The following is a 17,361-nucleotide window of genomic DNA, read 5'->3' as shown; positions in this document are numbered from 1 at the left end:
CACTGGCGGGGGGCAGACAGCAACAAACAATACATATTGGAATGTGGGTTTGGAAGTGAGCATGTAGCCAACCCCACACCCTGGTTTCACTGATACTGTCGGGACAAGATGTGCTGTGGGCTGAATCATTTACTGCAGAATATTGAAAACATCATCATGCAGGGAATGCTGGAATAGGGCAGAGGGTGAGGGGGGATCCCAGGTTTGCCTTTGGGGTACGCAGCCACGTGGCCCCTGGATTGCTGCCCCAGGGTGGGCCATGTGTTGGTGAGAACCGCAGGATGAACTTGGCCGTCTCCCCGTGGGGTCTGAGCAGCCCAGACACTACACTCACTTGGGCCTGTGCAGCAGCCTCCAGGCGGTTCCTCCCTGCTTCCGCCCACTGCTCCTGCGTCTGTTCTTCTGCAGCAGTGCATGCTATGATGTTATGAACCGTGCCTAAAGCGCCTGCAGTGCTCCACTCCAGGGAGTGATCCCGGGCCCCAGCTTCGCTTTCCAGGCCTCCTGCAGTGGCCAGCCATCTCTCCAGGGCACTTCTTACGGAGCCCTTCCTCCCTTTGCCTTTTGGCTCCCCCCTGAACTCTCCAGCCTGTGGCTGCCTCTGGGCCCTTTGTACTGGCCCTGAGCTCTGGGATACTTTCCCTCCATCTTTACACAGTGCTCCAGTTCTCGCCGTACCCTCTTTTGATTCTTGGTGCAGCACTGTTGCTCCTCAGTAGTTTATTTATTTGGGAATTGTGTTTGTTGTCTCTTTGCCCCACTGGGCTCCTGTCTCATTCACTGCTGTATTCCCAGCAACCCCGTATGGGGCCTGGAACATCATAGGTGCTCAATATCTGTCAGATGAACGAACGAATGGATGAGTGAACAAACGAATGAACAAATCAACTGACCAATCACTCTTACTTCCAGAGCCTGGTGACTGATAATCGGAGAGATTTGAGGCAGCTTGAGCCTTCAACCTTCTCCGCCTTCACCACCACCATCATATCTCAACTTTGTCAGACAGAAATTGAAATTTAAAAACCTCATGGAGGTCCTTAATCCTCCTGGTAAAATTAATTTGTTAAGTCACACATTTTAAATTGCGCCTGACCCTTGGTTGCAGTATGGCTTAGTAGGCAGGGTGCCAATTCCAACTCAGCAGCTTAGTTCAATGCTGGCCACGCCCCTCCCCAGCTGGGTGGCCTTTGGCAAGTCATGTGTCTGCCTCATCCTCAGCTTTCTCATCTGTGCAATGGGGATGGCCCTGCACCTGCTCCATGGGACCAAGGTGAGGATTAAAGGAGACAGCACTTGCCATGTGCTCAGGAGTGCTTGGTGCGTGTCAGCGTTTGGGAGATGTGAGCTGTTATTCTCCGCTGTGCTATACTCACCTCTGACTGTGCTGAAGTCTGGCTTCCTGGGGGCCAGAGGGACAAGAAAATCGCGAGTACCCAGTGCTAGTTCATCCACCTGACCCCGGGTGCCTTCTCTCTGTGATAGCAGAGCTCACTCGAGCGACTGTGACTGTCTCTTGTCCCACCCTCATTCCAGTGTTGACTGATGATGCCCTTGATCGTTCTTTCTATAAACACAAGTTGTTGCATGCTTGCCATGTGCCAGGCACTGGGGAGAGAGAGCAGGCACCAAGACAGACTCGGGCCTGAACTGCCGCCTGGCCAGGAGGCAGACATCAACTAGATAACAGACAGTATCAGTCCACAGGAGTTAACCCAGGTGTGGTGAGCATGGAGGGCTCAGGCCAGGTGTGATCGGGTCGGCTCTGGGGTCCGGAGGATCGCAGGCTCTCCCCAGAAGCCTGTTGAGCTGAGGCCTGGCGAGTAGAAGAGGAGAGTGACAGGGTGGGGCCGAGGCCTTTCTGGAACAAAGAGCGGGTAAGAGCTGGCAACAGGCCTCTGTGGGAGGCAGGAAAGGGAGAGAAGACGCATGGTGGGTCTGGAGGAGGAAGTGAGACCAGACCTGCGGGCTTGTCAGTGGAGGATGGGAACATTGGTTTCCTGGTCTGACCACTGGGAGCCGAGGAAGGATGCTGAGCAGGAGAGTAGGGGGATTGATTTGCCCACGGGACACATAGCCCTGGGTACTGAGTGGAGAAGGCACATCTGTGGGAAAAGAGGAGGCAGGGAGACCAGTGGTGGGCTGTGACTGCTCTCTGGGCAGGAGAGGGTGGTGGCTCCGCTGTGCTGCGCCTGCCGTGCCAAGAGGAACAATGCACAGGCCTTGCCCTCAAGGTGCCCCCAGTCTAGTCCCAACTACACCCAGACAAACACATGGGCGAGTTTCCCCTATGGCTCCTGCCCAAAGACTGAGTTCCTTTGTCCCTAGAGGTTCCAGGTGTCTGTACCAGCTAGGTTTGCTTGTTGCCACCATGGGGATATTTTCCAGAACCTTCTCCTGAGCCGCAGACATTGTGCCTGATCTTGTAACCAATGCATGTCTTTCTCTTTTGTTTTTGCTGCAGCCAACTGGGTACATGGAAAACTCCGTCTCCTACAGCGCTATTGAAGACGTTCAGCTGCTGTCCTGGGAGAATGCCCCGAAGTACTGTTTACAGCTCACAATTCCTGGGGGAACTGTCTTACTGCAGGTAGGAGAAATAAACATGAACAAGCAGTTTCCTCTCCCAGCCCCACTCACTCGCCCTCCTCTTTTCCCTTGGAGGGAGACGGCCAACTATCAGAAGGGAAGGTTGTTTAACTTAAGGCGTTTTTTTCTCCAAGTACAAGAAAATTACAAACCAGGGCTTACTGGGGGGGGAGGGAGGGTGAGAGAGGGAATGCACGCAGTTTGAGCTCCAACTACATGCTTGCCGCAGTCTAGGAGCTTTATGCATTGTACTTTTATTTCTCTTAACAAACCTGAAAAATAGGTTTGCTGCTCTCCATTTCACAGATGAGGAAACGGAGGCACACAGGCCATTGTTAGGCCTTAAAAGGCTGTAAGAAGCAAGTAAGCTGCAGATGTTACCTTTTGTTCTACTTTGACTGAGGTGGTTTCTTGTTTCTTGTTGATCTAAATATTTTGAGACTCTGATAGAAGTATGAGCCGCACCCTTGGAAAAGTGAGCATTTTGTATGTGTTGGTCAGGACTGTTTGTTGGAAATGTTGCAAACCATATTCAGACTATCTGAGGAAAAAGAGAAATTGATGTTGCTGTAACTGTTTTAAAGTAACGTGGCCGTCATGTCTAAGAGAGGACTTTAGACATAGCTGCATCCAGGAGTTAAATGATATCATTAATTCTCAGTGTCTCCGTCTGTCCATCTCTTGGCTCTGCTTCATTCTGTTGGCTTCATTGTCAGGCAGCGTCTCTCCATGTGGTGGGAAAAGTGGAATTCTGGCAGCCTCAAGTTACATTCTTGGAGCTTGTCATCCTTAAAAATGTGAAAGCCCATTTCCCTCCAGCATCTTTCTGTTAAAGCTCAGGGATGGTTCTGATTGGTTCTGCTATAGCCCCATGTTCCCCAGGGAATGCCCTGCCTGGATTACACACCCACCCAGCTGTGCACTCTAATAGCCCTACAGGACCTCGTGGGCCGGGAGAGGTGGGTCCACCAAAAAAGAAATTGTGGCAGAAAAAAGAGAACATGGCTGCTGCCGTACGTACCTGTGACATACATGTGACGTGTTCTCTATCATTTCAGAGAGAGCTATACCCAGTTTCCAAGTCAGCAGCCCTCATTTAGAGAGAGTGCACTCTCTCTTCTTTGGGAGAACTGTCTGCCTCAGCCATTCTTTTAGGGGCGTTTTCTTTCTAACTCTGTCACTCCAGTGAGACCAGCTCTGAGCCAAAGAGATGCTCCCTAAAACCCAATTCATCAGTGGCCACTGGGTTGCGTAACAATAGTGGAGCCAAAAGGCACGACGCAGTTAGGCCCCTGAGGAATGCTGAGCTCAATCAGATGAGTTAACAGTTGAACATCCTTAGAAAAATTCTGTTCTTTACTATTATCTCTTAGAGGACACCAAAGCCAGGCCCGCCTTTCTGTTGCGTCTAGGAAAGAGGGGGTCAGTTCCAGCCCCCTTGGCTGGGAAGAGCAGCAATGGAAGAGGAGGGAGGCCATAGCAGGGTTCCGTGGAAATCTGGTAGAAGATGAGGGCTGGAAATCCCATTTGAATCACAGAGCGCTGAGCTGGCCTGTCCCCCGGGCTAGGGGAGGGAGAGGAAGGCCAGTAAGCCTCTTGGCCCCATCCTTGAAGAACTCAGAGGCCCTCTGGGGAGACAGAGCCATAAACAAATGACTGTAGAGATAATAGCTAAAATAGAGGCACTTCCCGGAGGCCTAGGATCCCTGAGCAGGGAGTGACTCACTCAGCCTAGAGGTATCAGAGAAAGCTTCCTGGATGGTGACATTAGAGCTGGGCACTGAGGGATGAGTAGGAGTGTGCCAGGATGGGGGCACGCTCACTGGGCAGAGGGAACTCAGCAAAGCATGAATTTAGGGCACGGGGGTATTAGCTGCCTTGCAAGAGAGGGGAGGAGTAGGGTTCAGAGCCCTATGGATGCATCTACAGCTGTTTGGCCACAGCCAGATCATATATGACTTACTGAGTGAAGAAGCTGTGGCTATATTCTGGGGGCAATAGGGAGCCATTGCAAGCTCCTAAGGAGTAAGGGGGCCAATAGAGGGCTCAGTCCCGTTGCATGGCAGAGGGGGCTGGATATGTGAGTGTAAGGGGGAGGCTGGAGAGGGGAAAACCTTTAAATAGTCCAGCTAGAGAAAGGAGGCCCTGAACCCCAGCGCCCTGGGTGTAGTGGAGCAGCAGGGGGCATCATCGCTTCTGGAGCTGGAGGGGGCAACAATACCTCCCAAGGAAGTCCCTGAGTGTCACTTGCCCTGGGCGTAGAGGGGCAGTGAGGTCTGGAGGAGTGTGGGTCACTGTGCAGTGCCTGGAATATCCCTTTAACTGAGGCTGTGGCTGCAGGCCGGCTATGATGACTTGCCTGGCTGAGGCTGCACCCGGCAGTGGCCTCACGCAGAGCTCTCCCACTGTGCTGACAGACGGGCGGGCCTGTGGCTGCTCCCGCATCCTTGCTCACTGCCCCCTGCTGCAGTGGACAGAACAGTCCGCGCAGCCCAGTGGCCAGAGGCTGGAGCAGGAGAGCAGCGGGAGGAGAAGGAGGCGGCCAGCAGCTCCTGGGATCCAGAGCTGGACTCGGCTAGGACGGGGAAGCAGGCACAGCCTCCACCCTGTCACCCAGGGGAGCCCAGGTGGGTGCACCTCGCCTTTGCCTGCCTTGGTCTCTCTCACTGTCATTTCTATCGGCTGCTACCTTGCTTCCTTGTTATTGTCACCCTCCTGCCCTCCCTCCCATGATTCACGGTGGTGTGTGGCCGTCATGTTATATAAATGGGTTCTGAGTCATCTTGAAGATAGGCTTCCGGTGGAGGGGTCCAAGTGGTTACGGGGAGCCTGGGAGCCCCAGGGTGGTGGGCCCGAGGTACGGGCAGGACCCTCCTCACCTGCGTTGTGGCCGTCAGTGGGTCCATTTAGGTGACAGGGCCCAGAGCCACGGTGTGACCGAGCAGTCTTCCCTGCTCCGGGTAGAAGGGACGCCCAGAAGCAGCCAGGGGTGCTCAGGGCAAGGCTGGCCTGGAGAGCTTCATGGGTGCTCGGGTCATCAGAGGATGACAATGCCGTGAGCGGCGCTGTCCCTTCAGATGCCACTCACCACACAGGACCCTCTGCATTTAAATTTAATTAAAGTAAGAATGCAGCTCCTTGATCCACTAGACACATTTCGAGTGCTCAGTAGCCACATGGAGTCAGTGGCTACTGTATTAGACAGGGCAGATCAAGAACATTGCCGTCACCAGCCACAGTTTTGGTGACAGGCTGGACCGTAGAACTTTTCCTTTGGACTCATGCTCCATGCACTGGGCCGCTCCCAGGGGGACTAGCCTCAGCGTGCAGGCGGGTCTGCAGTGTCGCAGGGTCCCTCCTGCTGCATGTGGCATGAAGCTCTGCATAGTGGCGATGTCAGGGTCCCTACCCTCGCCTGCCTGGTGTCTCTCCCCCCTCCCCTTTCTCAGGCTCTCTGTATCCATGTGTGTCCGTTTTTCCTCTGTCCGTCTCTCTGATACTTTTCTCCATGTCTCCCTCCCTACCCCTTCTCTCTTTCTTTATCACTTGCTCCATTTCACCACCTTGCAGTTTCTTTTTTTCTGGTATCTTTCCCCAGGCGCCTCTCTCTACCCCAGCCCTTCTCTCTGGGCATCTTGACTTAACTCTCTTTGTATCTCTCTCCTCTCTCCATTCCTTCCTCTGCTCTCTGTCCCTCTCCCATGGGACCTCCTTACAAAGCTGCTTTGTCGGAATTTGAATCCGTGTCTCACTCGGACCTCGGGGAGCTGACCTATCTGAGTTCAAGGAAGGTTAAGAGACGCTCTTAGGCAAATGTGCCTCCTCCCCGGCTCAGCGATGCCAAGCAGTCTGCCAGCAGCAGGCTGCGTCCCACACAGAGGCGCCAGCCTTCCAGCCTGGGTCCAGTCGGTGTGCTTCTGGGTGCTCTGTGATTTTCAGCGTGAGCTCCCTAATGCCATGTCATTAGGATCCCTGGTGCAGAAGGGACCTGTTTATCTTCTCTCCTCGGTGCCCTTTCTGCTGCTTTCCACTGTGAGGAGGGAGCTGCTGAAGCACATAACCGGTGCCCTGACAGCACCCAAGGGGTGCGGCCCACGGGGCGGGGTGGCATTAGAGAGCCGGGTGGGGCAGACCATCTTCTGGGATTTCTGCCTCGCAGCTGGGTTTCCGCATATCCGTGAGAAGTGGCCAGGGCCCGCTGCTCTGAGAACTAGGCTGGGGCGGCCAAGACCAAGGAGAACCTTCTTCCCCGAGAGCGTCTTCCTTCCCGAAGGGTTTCCGAGACCTGCTCCTCTCACAGACTTTCCGGAAAGTCCCCAGGAGGCCGGGCAACTGTTTACCCCAAACACTGGCAGCAGGGGCAGGGGCAGGGGCAGGGCGGTTCCCTTCTTACTGGAAGCTGGAGAGAAAGACCTTTCCGGTCTGGCGATCACGTGCTGTTTTTTCCCTAAGAAGTTGGGCCGGGGAAGGAGGACTTGGGAACAGCCACCCCAGTGCACCCTTGGCTGTTTTTCTCACCTCTTGAGACAATGCAACAATGAGAGAGAACTTGGCAACTTTCGAAGAGGAAATTAAGCAGAATTTGCCTGGAACGGGGCCTTTCAGTATTCGAGAGATTTATCACTGGGAGCAGTTGGCACTGGCCTGAGCAGGCCTGCCTCTCCTAGGACCTCCTTCCCATGCCTGAATCGGTCTCCTCTGAGTGACCTCAGGACTCTGAGCTGAGCCTCAGGTCCCAGAGGTCTGGGTCGTCCCAGCTCACCCGCCCACACTGCAGTATTGGGACTCTGTGCAGAAACTCGCCCTCTCCTCCAGGCCAGGCACAGCCCAGTCCTCTCTCCCTGCCCCTGGCAGGCACTTAGAGATGCCTGCACAGCAGTCCCGGACATCCCCCAGCAGCCTCTGTCTCTTTAACACTAGACAACCCGCAGGAAAAAGCAGTTCACAGCCCACCCTTGTTGCAACCTCTGACTCCTTCGGTGAGCGTGAGGAGGCAGTGGCTGCACCCCATGCTACCGTCTGGAGGAAAGTTATGGCCCCACCCTCTTGTTTGCCAGGTGGGGCCTCCTGTTGATTGGAACGGGTGCCAAATCCTTCTTCCTCCCTCTCATCAGCATAATAGATTCAGATTTCTCAGCCCAATTCCTAGAGCCCAATGGAGCCGAGGTGTGGCACTCTCATGTTGGGGTGAACAGTAGGGAAAGTGGGCTATGGGGTCAGACAGACCTGAGTCCCAGCCCAGCTATACATGCTCTACCTGTGTAACCTTGGACAGCAGGAATCACCCCTCTGGGCATTTAAATTGTCTGTGAACTGGACCCTGGATGTCATAAGGATTCTCAATATTACATGTGAAATACTTAGCACTGTACCTGATACACAGTAGGTGTGCAAGAAAAAGGCTGCCATGATTATTTCTAGAGCCTTAGTCAAATTTGGCTTGGGATATCAAGGCTGAATAGTTTGTTTGAAATTCTATTACATATGACTTTTTTTTTTAATGAGCAGAATGGGTATAGTGATTTATCCATTCATTCATCCATCCACCCACCCATCCATTTATTTGTCCATCCATTCATATATCCATCTACCCACCATCCATTTATTCATCCATCCATCTATCCACTCATCCACCCACCCATGTATCTATCTATCTGTCTAACCATCCTTTCATTTAACAAAGATTTCTCTGAGTTTTGTGGACATAGTGGTGAATAAGTCAGACATGGTCCTTGACCTCACAGAGCCCACAGCCTGGAGAGGAAGAAGAACAAAGAAACAAGCAACTGCAGGATAGTGCGATATGTTAGATGAGGTGCCATCACCTGATGGGTCAAGAATGGGGAGGGGCAAGTCACCATGAAGACAGGTATTCTGGAAAATGGCATTTCAGGTGAGACCTGAAGTGTAAGTAATTCAGTAGGCAGCGAGGAAGGGGTGAGGGCGGAATGGTGGTGGGGTGTACATTCTATGTAAAAGCCATACAACAAAACAAAACAGCCAGGTTTTGCTACAGGGACAAGCAGCCCCAAATTCTAAGTGGCTTAAGACAGCAAAGGATTATTTCTCACTCATGCTGCCTGTCCACGGTGTGTCAGCTGGGAGCTTGGCTGGTAGAGCTCACACCATCTGATTATCAGGTGACCAAGCGAGACCTGCTGAATGAATGACTGATGAGTGGACTATGAGCTCCCCAGTTCCCAGCACTGATTAGCAGTACCAGGTACCATCAGGGCTGGTTGCACACAAACCGTTTAACAAACAAGAGCACAGTGCAGGCAGTGGCAGGTGGTAGATGGTGGGGCCAGTGGCACAGAAGAGGGAGGGGCGAGGGTCCCTTTCCTTCTCCCTCTCCTCCATCTTCCTCTCTAATTCTCTCTTTTTGTCTTCACTTGGTCATTTAGTCCAGCCAGCAACACCTTTTGGGCATTGCCCTGGCCTTCTGTGGACCCTCAAAACCAATGAATGACTCACATCAACACTAAACCAACTTGGCCATACCTCCCAGGTTCATTTCCTACTGCTGCTGTGACAGATGACCACACATTTAGTAGATAAAGCAACACAAATTTATTGCCCACAGTTCTGGAGGCCGGAAGTCCAACATGTGTCCCACGGGGCTAAAATCAAGGTGTTGGCAGGGCTGGCTCCTTCTGGAAGCTCTAGAGGAGAATCTGTTCCTTTGCCATTTCCAGCTTCTAGCGGCCACCCGCATCCCTTGGTTCGTGGCCACATCACTCCAACCTCTACTTCCATCTGTGACTCCCTGACCTTCCGCCTCCCTCTCATAAGGACCCTTGTGAGTCACTCAGATAATCCAGAATGGCCTCCCCACCTCAAGATCCTTAACTAAATCACATTTGCAAAGCTCCTTGGCCCCCTAAGATGTCATATTCATAGGGGATTAGGATGCAGACAGTCTTTGGGGGTTCTTTATTTGGCCTACCTCACCTTCTCTGCTCCCTTTGGCCACTACGGTGTGTTAAAAGGCAGAGAAATGGCTGTGGACCAGAGCATGCTGGAGCCACTCGTACCATCTGATACCGGCTCCTGAGAGCCGATCCTGTGCCTCTTTCCAGTTCTGGTCTAGGGACAGAATCAGCCACGGTGGCATCACTCACAGCATGGAAGTCGGCAGACGCTGTGATCACTGTGGTGTGTTGTGTGTTTTTTTTTATCCCGGGGAGCCTGTTGTTACACATTTATCAGCACACCACTGGCCACAGCTGTCACTGATACTGATCGCTGCTCTCTGTAGAGTGTTTGCACATGCTGGGCACTGCACTAAGTAAGTGTTTTACATAGATTTTCTCGTGCTTGGGATCTTGGCGCCGCTGTCCCTGAGCATGGGATGTAGTCCATCATCCTAATGAACAAGCGTTGTCACGAGACCACAAAGCTGGGTCAGCACTGACAGGTGACCCAGCGCAGACCCTTCGGGCTACTGCTGGTCCCTGCAGCAGACTCGCCTTTGTCACAGCCTTTGTGTCATCAGGGGACTTGCTCCAGTCACACCAATAGACTATGGTAGAGCCCAGACTTGACCCAGGTCTGTTGGAGACTCAGCTACCACAGAAGTCCCTGCATCACACAGGTGAACCCCAGTCTGCTCCCCGTGCAGGGCAGATTCAACTCACCTTGCCTCCAGGTGTGGTATGAACGAGTCTCTGAGCCTGATTCCCCACTGCACTGGCCACTGGACTGGTTCATTTATTCAAGCCCAGAGATTTCCCCAAATTCTGCCCTGACAGGGCTGATGTTTCCATGGTGATTAGGGTGAGGAGGTGGGGAGACCTGGATCTCCTTGACAGAGAGAGACCCAAAGTTTACACGCTGTGAATGCACCCGGGAGTGGGATGGGCAAAAGGTGGACTTTCATGTTTAGAGGGAGGCCCTGGCCTTTGTGAGAGTCCCTTAACCATCAGGGTCACTTGGTGCAGAGCTGTGGGGTCACGTGGGACTGGATGCTGCATTTCTGCCCTTTGGGGTGGTCAGTGGAGAACTTGGACTGCCATAATATTGTGATTCACAGCGTGAATCCAACCACCTGACTTCTAGTCCTGGCCCCACACTGGCTGCCTGTGAGCCTGTGGGAGAGTCTATAGGCTTCCGAGCCTCAGTCTCCTCATCTGTACCATAGGAATGAGCTGCTGACAGTACCAGTTTCTTGGGATAGACTTGCAAGAACTGAATGAGCCAGTCCACACATAGGGCTTACCTGGGTCTGGCGTGCATTAACTATGCCACAAATGCTGCTTTCACCATCAGCAAACCTGCTGGAAACAGGGTGAGAGCAGCAGCAACACGTCCTAGAATCCACAGGGCCATCTTCAGGCTGCATTTAATTTGAGAGGAGTCTATGATGGTGATGATAATAATAACAGTGGGTGCATTTCTGTTTGACCACCTGCTGTGTGCCCAGCATGCTTCTAGATGCTTTACAGTAATCGGTCTCAGACCTCCTGACATTTCTGTGGGTGCGTGGATCTTTACAGATGAGAAAATCGAGGCTAAGCTGCCTAGGGTCTCTGGACTAGGGTGGTGTGGATAAAAGAAGGTTTTGCTCTCCACGCAGTCATTTCTAACTCAGGGCTGGCTGGCTGCTTTCTCCTGTGACTTTCTACAGTTGGCAGGAGATACAGTGGTTCAACCCACAGGCTTGGAAGACAAGCTGCTTAGTTGATGTAAGATCTTAGGGTCTCAGTTTTCCCTCTGTGAAATGGGCATGTGTCACTCACCTCGCAGAGCTGTTGTGCAGGCTGAGGACGGAATATGTGGGTAATAACCGCCAGGTGCCTGAGCAGTGCTTGATACAAAGGAGGTACCCAAACAGCTCCCACCATCATCATCCCACGACCTTGCTGCTTTCCCCTTCATCTGGGCCCCTCCCGTGATCCTAAATAGGTCAGGATACAGGTGCAGTTAAAGCTCTCCCAGCCACCAGTGTCTGAGGTCACTCCTTCCCAGTAAAATAGCATACAGTGGCAGTGAGGTCTTATTTCAGAAAAGTCACCCTGCTTATCACTTCTATTGCGGTTTTGTACCCGAAGGGCTCAGCTTGGTGAGTCCCTCTAAAGGTGTTAGGACCACAGAGCAGACCCTGTTGGACAGGCAGGCTGGGCTCGTGTGCTGGCCTGTAAAACTCTCTGAAATGCTACAAGTGTGTGACCGGACCTTGCTGTCCTGTTCTTGTCGTTGCAGGCTGCCAACAGCTACCTGCGGGACCAGTGGTTCCATTCTCTGCAGTGGAAGGTAAGTCCTGACGCGGCTGCTCGTTCGAGGCGGCCGCCTCTGTTCTGGGCACGGCTCAATGTTGGTCTGTACCCAGCGGCATGAAGGTGGAGATCTCTTGCTCTCCCCTGCCCCGTGGGCCCTGGGCTTTGCTCATTGCCTTACAAAGGGATGCAGGACTTCTTGCTCTCAGAACAGGGCTGGGGAAGGCAGGACTTCCGGGCTCGAGATTCTGTCTTGAAATAACTTCCAAAAGTGGCACCAAAGCAAAATTTATCAGACATTTAGAAGCCCAGCTGTGTTTCCATAAGGAATTCTTCACTTCAGTTGCCTGGTTCTTTGGCCTGATTTCCCAGTTCGAGCTCTGCTTAGGGTGGCCCAGAACCTTCCAGCACATAAGGGAAGTTCCTCCTCTCCTGGTCACTTTCAAGACCCAGGGACCTGAGCTGCTGAGGAGAGTCCTCCCAACCCTCTGGGGAGTCCACGTCCTGCTGTCCTGCGTTGGCTCAGGCAGCTTCCCCTCGTGCCCCGCCTCCCTGGCCCTCCCGTCTTCTGATCTTTTAGTTTAGAACAAGCTGTGATGGCCACAAGGGCGGAGGCAGCAGGGAATGGCTGGAATGACCGGCGCATGCCCTGAGCTTCAGTTGTACTGTAAGCTGGAGAGCCACGAGGGTGAGTGGCTGGCCTGGTGCAGGGTTGAAGGCCATGTGCCATCTTGGAATGACCAAGGGAACACTCAGAATTCCTCTCGTGCCTCTGGAGGGGCTGTCGTCACAGCCAGGCGGAGGACGGAAACACAACCCCGGAAAATTACATTCCTGCTCCCAAAGAGGGCCCCTCCTCTCCGTTGCCCAGACAGCTGCAGGTCCTCTCGCCTGGTTGCCTATAAGGCAGTCTCAGAGGCTGAGCATGTCTCCACGTTGGGGCTGCTTAGGGAAAGGACCGGCATTTATTGAGCACCCACTGTGTGCCAGGAACTTGCAGCTAAGCCCAGCCTGTCCATTTCACCCTGGCCTCAGCCTTACACGCTGGTTACTATCACTGCTTCCATTTCATGTATGGGAAGGGTGAGGCTAGACTGGAGCCCAGCTCCCATAGTTAGAGGCCATGAGGCAGGGCTCCAGCCTACATTTCCCCCATACCTGGAGGTGTCTGAATGTAGTGGGAAGCACTAGGTGGCGGCTGAAAAGGAAAGATGGTGCGTGCCTGCTCACAGAGGCAACAGGTACTGCTGAGAGCTCGACTTCCCAGGGAGTGTCCCTAAGGCCTGGCTCTCCGCGGCTGTGTCCCAGGACAGGCAGGGCAGGCTTTAGAACCTATGGGGGCCATGGGAGTTCATTGCCAGAACAGGTGAGAGGGAGAGAAGATGGTGGTGGTCGGGGGTCGGGGGGGTTCCCTGAAGGAGGAGGCCATTTAACGGCCAGTCTCCCCCTCTTTATTCTCTATGCGTGTTTTCCATGTGAGCCCTCACCGAGTGATTGCCTTGCTTTTTGTTAGCTCAGGACAGGGCAGAGAGTAGAGACAGACAGCCTACCTGACAGGCTGGGGAAACACCTCATTGAAAAGGTGGCCAAGATCAATGTTGAGGGAGAGGCTGTCTTTAGTGTGTTCCACAGAGCTCTGCTTTCTGCCCTGCCCCGCTCAGCATATTTTTCAATAGTGATTTATGCCAACATCTGAAGGGCAGAGCTTGTGAAATTTGTGAATGTTATGCAGCTACCAGAGATGAATGAGGTGGTGGGCACAGAAAGCCGGATTTCAGGAGACTGACCGGCTAGAAAGATGATCTGAAAGTGGCAGCTTGAAATGGACACATTCAAACATCAAGGATGGCATGTGAGGTTCAGATAATTGATTGAACAAGTACAGACTTCTAGCAGTTCCCATGAAGTTCTGCGCTCAATTGGTGGTGTTTGGTTTATTTATGGTTATTAAGTTTAATCAGTTAAATTTATTTAAAAAAAAAAAAAAAGAAGAAGAAGAAAGAAAGTATCCAGGAAACCCAAGTCAGGTGTCAAGGAGCCAGCAAGCATCTGGCAGTGTGGCCCCTCCTGCCAGGTGGTGGTAGACGATGACTTCTGTTCTCACTGTGTAAGCGTTTGACTGTGTCTTGGGCATGTGTAAGATACTGGTTGTTCCCTTTGACAGTTGCCCCTGCTCCCCCCCTCCTCCCCTCCCCCCAATACTTCAGGTATGCTGCCACCAGGTGGCAGTGTGTCTCAGTGTCAGCAACTTGGTTTCATTCCTGTGGCTCTTTGCCACCCAGTTTTGGTGAGACTGGAGAAGGCATGTTCTCCTTCCTTTTAAAATGGCAAAGAAACAGGTGCTGGCTAGCAAAATGAACTTAAGAGACCTGGATTCAAATCCAGGCTCTGTAGCTTACTAGCCTTGTGGTCTGCATAGATTCTAGCACGTATTCATTAATTCAGATGCCGTTACTGAGTTCCTACAATGTGCCAAGCATGGCTGGATGCTCTCCTGGGTGCTGTTGTCATTCAGCAAATGAAGGAGCCAAGGCTCAGAGAGGTGTAGTGATCTGCCCATAGTCACACAGCAGATTTCAGTGCAGATCTGTCCGTCTGTCCAGCAGATGCCTGAACACTTAATCCAGCGGGGCTGATTCTGAGCTTTGGACTCTGCAGCCACTTCTCTGCATGCAGCCACTCTTTCCTTCATTTTCACAATCAACCATTTTTGGGTTTTTTCTTTCTTCCTTTTCTGTATCTTTAACTAAAAAATAAAATCAATAGAACATCAAAATTAAGGACTTTAGAAATCCTACTTCAGTTTCAGTTTTTAAATTTCCCAAAGGTTGTTTTGTCTTTTTCTCCCTACACCAATATGTATTTGCATGTTTTAGCTGCAGTTCACACAGAGCATACATTCTTCCACTTGTAAAGAATGTTACTTCTTAAATACTGTGTTCCCATTGGTTAGTTTTTATCAAGAAGTACTGGTATCTCGTCTAGAGCATTCTCAACAAGGGGAGGCAAATTGCCCCCAGGAGGCCAGAATTGGTTGTTTGGGGCTTTAAAAACCTTAAGTTACTACAGTAGCTCGTGGCCCTCCAAAGTTCAGCTCTGTTCAACAAAATCTTATTTTTTAGTATTTAATTTCAAAGGCAGGAGGGCATATGGAGTGTGGGAATGTCTAAAAGGGCTCCTTACGGGGACAGTAACACAAAAAGGTTGAGAAACACTGCTGTGGCATCTACCTCACACTGTGTTGTGAATAAAGAAAATAGCCGTATAATATTCTTGTCCTGGTAACCCCTCTGTCTTAATGGCTGCAGCTCTGAATTCCAGTGTGTTCACCTGCCGTCACCTGCCTTCACCTACAGTCAACAGGCCATTCTGGGCATTTTCTCAGCTTGGGGCACTATGCTTTGAGCATCATCTTGTCTCAGTGTGAGGACATTTGTGTCACTTGCCCAAAGCCAGCCTGAAGGGGAAGTGGTGTGTGACCCACAATGTCTCAGCCCCCAGAACCCCCCTTCCCTGGCCCCCCTCTCTCTGAGCAGCTCTGCTCTTCCTCTCAGCCTCCCGCCCTCCCACCTCAAAGCTCTGCAGGATAACCACCATCTCTGGTACAAGGAAGGAGGGTGGGACGAGGTTACTCTGGGCAGCGTGATGGCAGCTCCAGCACTCCCAGCATGCAATGGAGCAGGGCACAGTGTCCCGAGGCTCCTTGGGGAGGCCAGCCCTGTTTGGTTTGGGTGGTTTAGCCCCTGAGGCCAATTCCCGAGGGTATGGAAGCATAAACAGTTGTACAGCGTTAATGAGGCCTTATTTCTGACTCAGAGATGTACCTTAGAGGCCAGGTCCTGTGGAGACAGGCCTGTCTGTGTGCAAGGCCATAAGCAGACAGGCCTATGTGTACACAGGGCTGTGAGGGGACAGGCCTGTCTGTGTGCAAGGCCATAAGCAGACAGGCCTATGTGTACACAGGGCTGTGAGGGGACAGGCCTATCTGTGTGCAAGGCCATAAGCAGACAGGCCTATGTGTACACAGGGCTGTGAGGGGACAGGCCTGTCTGTGTGCAAGGCCATAAGCAGACAGGTCTATATGTACACAGGGCCATGAGGGGACAGGCTTATGTGTACACCGGGCCATGTGGGGACAGGCCTGTCTGTGTGCAAGGCCATGAGGGGCAGGCATGTCTATGTGTACACAGGGCCATGAGGGACAGGCCTGTCTGTATGCAAGGCCATGAGGGGCAGGCCTATCCATGTGTAAAGACCATGAAGGAACAGCCTGGTTTGTGTGATGAGACCAAGAGTGAGTGCCAGGCTGTGAGAGCTGGGTGTGTGTGTATAAAGCTGTGGGAAGACTGTCCTGTTTCTATGTCCAAGATGTGAGGCCACAGGCCCAGACTACCAGCGTGGAGGAGACAGTACCAGGCCCATGGAGGAACCCCAAGAAGCAAGATGCACCTGCTTTGATAGCCTGCCGGCTCTGCACCTCTGGTGCCTCCAGCTCTGAAAAACAGCCTTGTCCTGGTCAAGGGGGTCTTCAGCCATTGCACAGAGGTCTTGAAAACTAAACAGATTTCATCCCCTGGGGGAGCTGGGTCACAAAGAACAGCCCCAGGGGCTGAGGCCGAGTGCTGGGGGCAGAGGACAGACTGTGTGAGACCAGGCTGACCCAAGGCTGCCCTGGCTCTGGGAAAATCCCAGCCCAGGTTTGCATCCCTCCTGGCCATCTGCCTGGGCCACACTGCCTCCTCCTCCCCAGCAGGGTTTCCCAAGACCCTGGGCAGCACGGCCTCCGGTGTTGTCCCCCCTCCCCCCAGTCCACAGCTCCTCCTGCCTCTGTACCGAGTAGGTGTGTGTGTGTGTGTGTGTGTGTGTGTGTGTGTGTGTGTGGCTGTTTTAAGAGTGCATCAGGTATGGAGTGTGTTTATTTGGGCCTCGGTTTTCTCCTCTGTGAAATGGGGATAATACTAGTACCTTGCTCATTGGGTTGTTGTGAGGATGGAGGCTCTGTTACTTGTGAAGCATTTTGGAAGGAGCCCCGCTGTGAGAGCATCGAAGGGAAGGCACCCTTGGTGTGTCTCCAGTGCGGCATTGGTGGGTGGCACCAGCCCCTTCCCAGCCCCTCCTGTGCCCCTTGTGGCGTCTGTAAGAACTGAGGAAGGTGGAGTCTATCCTGAGGAGGCCCTACCCCCGGCGGGCCATGGGTGTTCACCAGGTTTGAGCATCGCTGTGCCTGCCACTTCGGGCATGTCAGCTACCTCAGTCTTGTAACGGTACCCCATCTCGTAGATGAGGGGACCAAGAATCTAAGGAGACAGAGGACATTGCCAAAGACAGCTGGCTCCTCAAGATGCCTCAAGATGTCACACTCTGGCCCTGGGTGAGCCCATCCTATGCCCAGAGCCCCCACTGAGGCACAGAAACCGGCAGCATCCCCAGTGGGCAGGTGAAGAGCCAGCGCTCAGAGGCAAAGACCATGGGCCTGGCAGCCTAGGTTCTCTCTCTCATCAGGCCACCCCCTCGGGCGGACTGGACCCCTCACCCCCATTCATGCAGGGGGAGAGGC

General features: G+C 52.8%; 1 protein-coding gene across 1 annotated transcript in view; it reads left to right on the top strand.

Annotated features, from left to right (window-relative positions):
• The window catches only part of CMIP (c-Maf inducing protein), a 229,431-nt gene that overhangs the window by 142,095 nt on the left and 69,975 nt on the right, over positions 1-17,361 (top strand). Inside the window, 2 exon segments of the mRNA XM_006087043.3 lie at positions 2,465-2,590; positions 11,791-11,841. Coding sequence (XP_006087105.1) covers positions 2,465-2,590; positions 11,791-11,841 — 177 coding nt within the window.

Source organism: Myotis lucifugus, unplaced genomic scaffold (assembly GCF_000147115.1).
Source record: "Myotis lucifugus unplaced genomic scaffold, Myoluc2.0 scaffold_35, whole genome shotgun sequence".
Taxonomy (NCBI): Eukaryota; Metazoa; Chordata; class Mammalia; order Chiroptera; family Vespertilionidae; genus Myotis; species Myotis lucifugus.
Note: the sequence above shows the minus strand (reverse complement) of the source record. Positions and strands in the feature narration are given on the sequence as shown.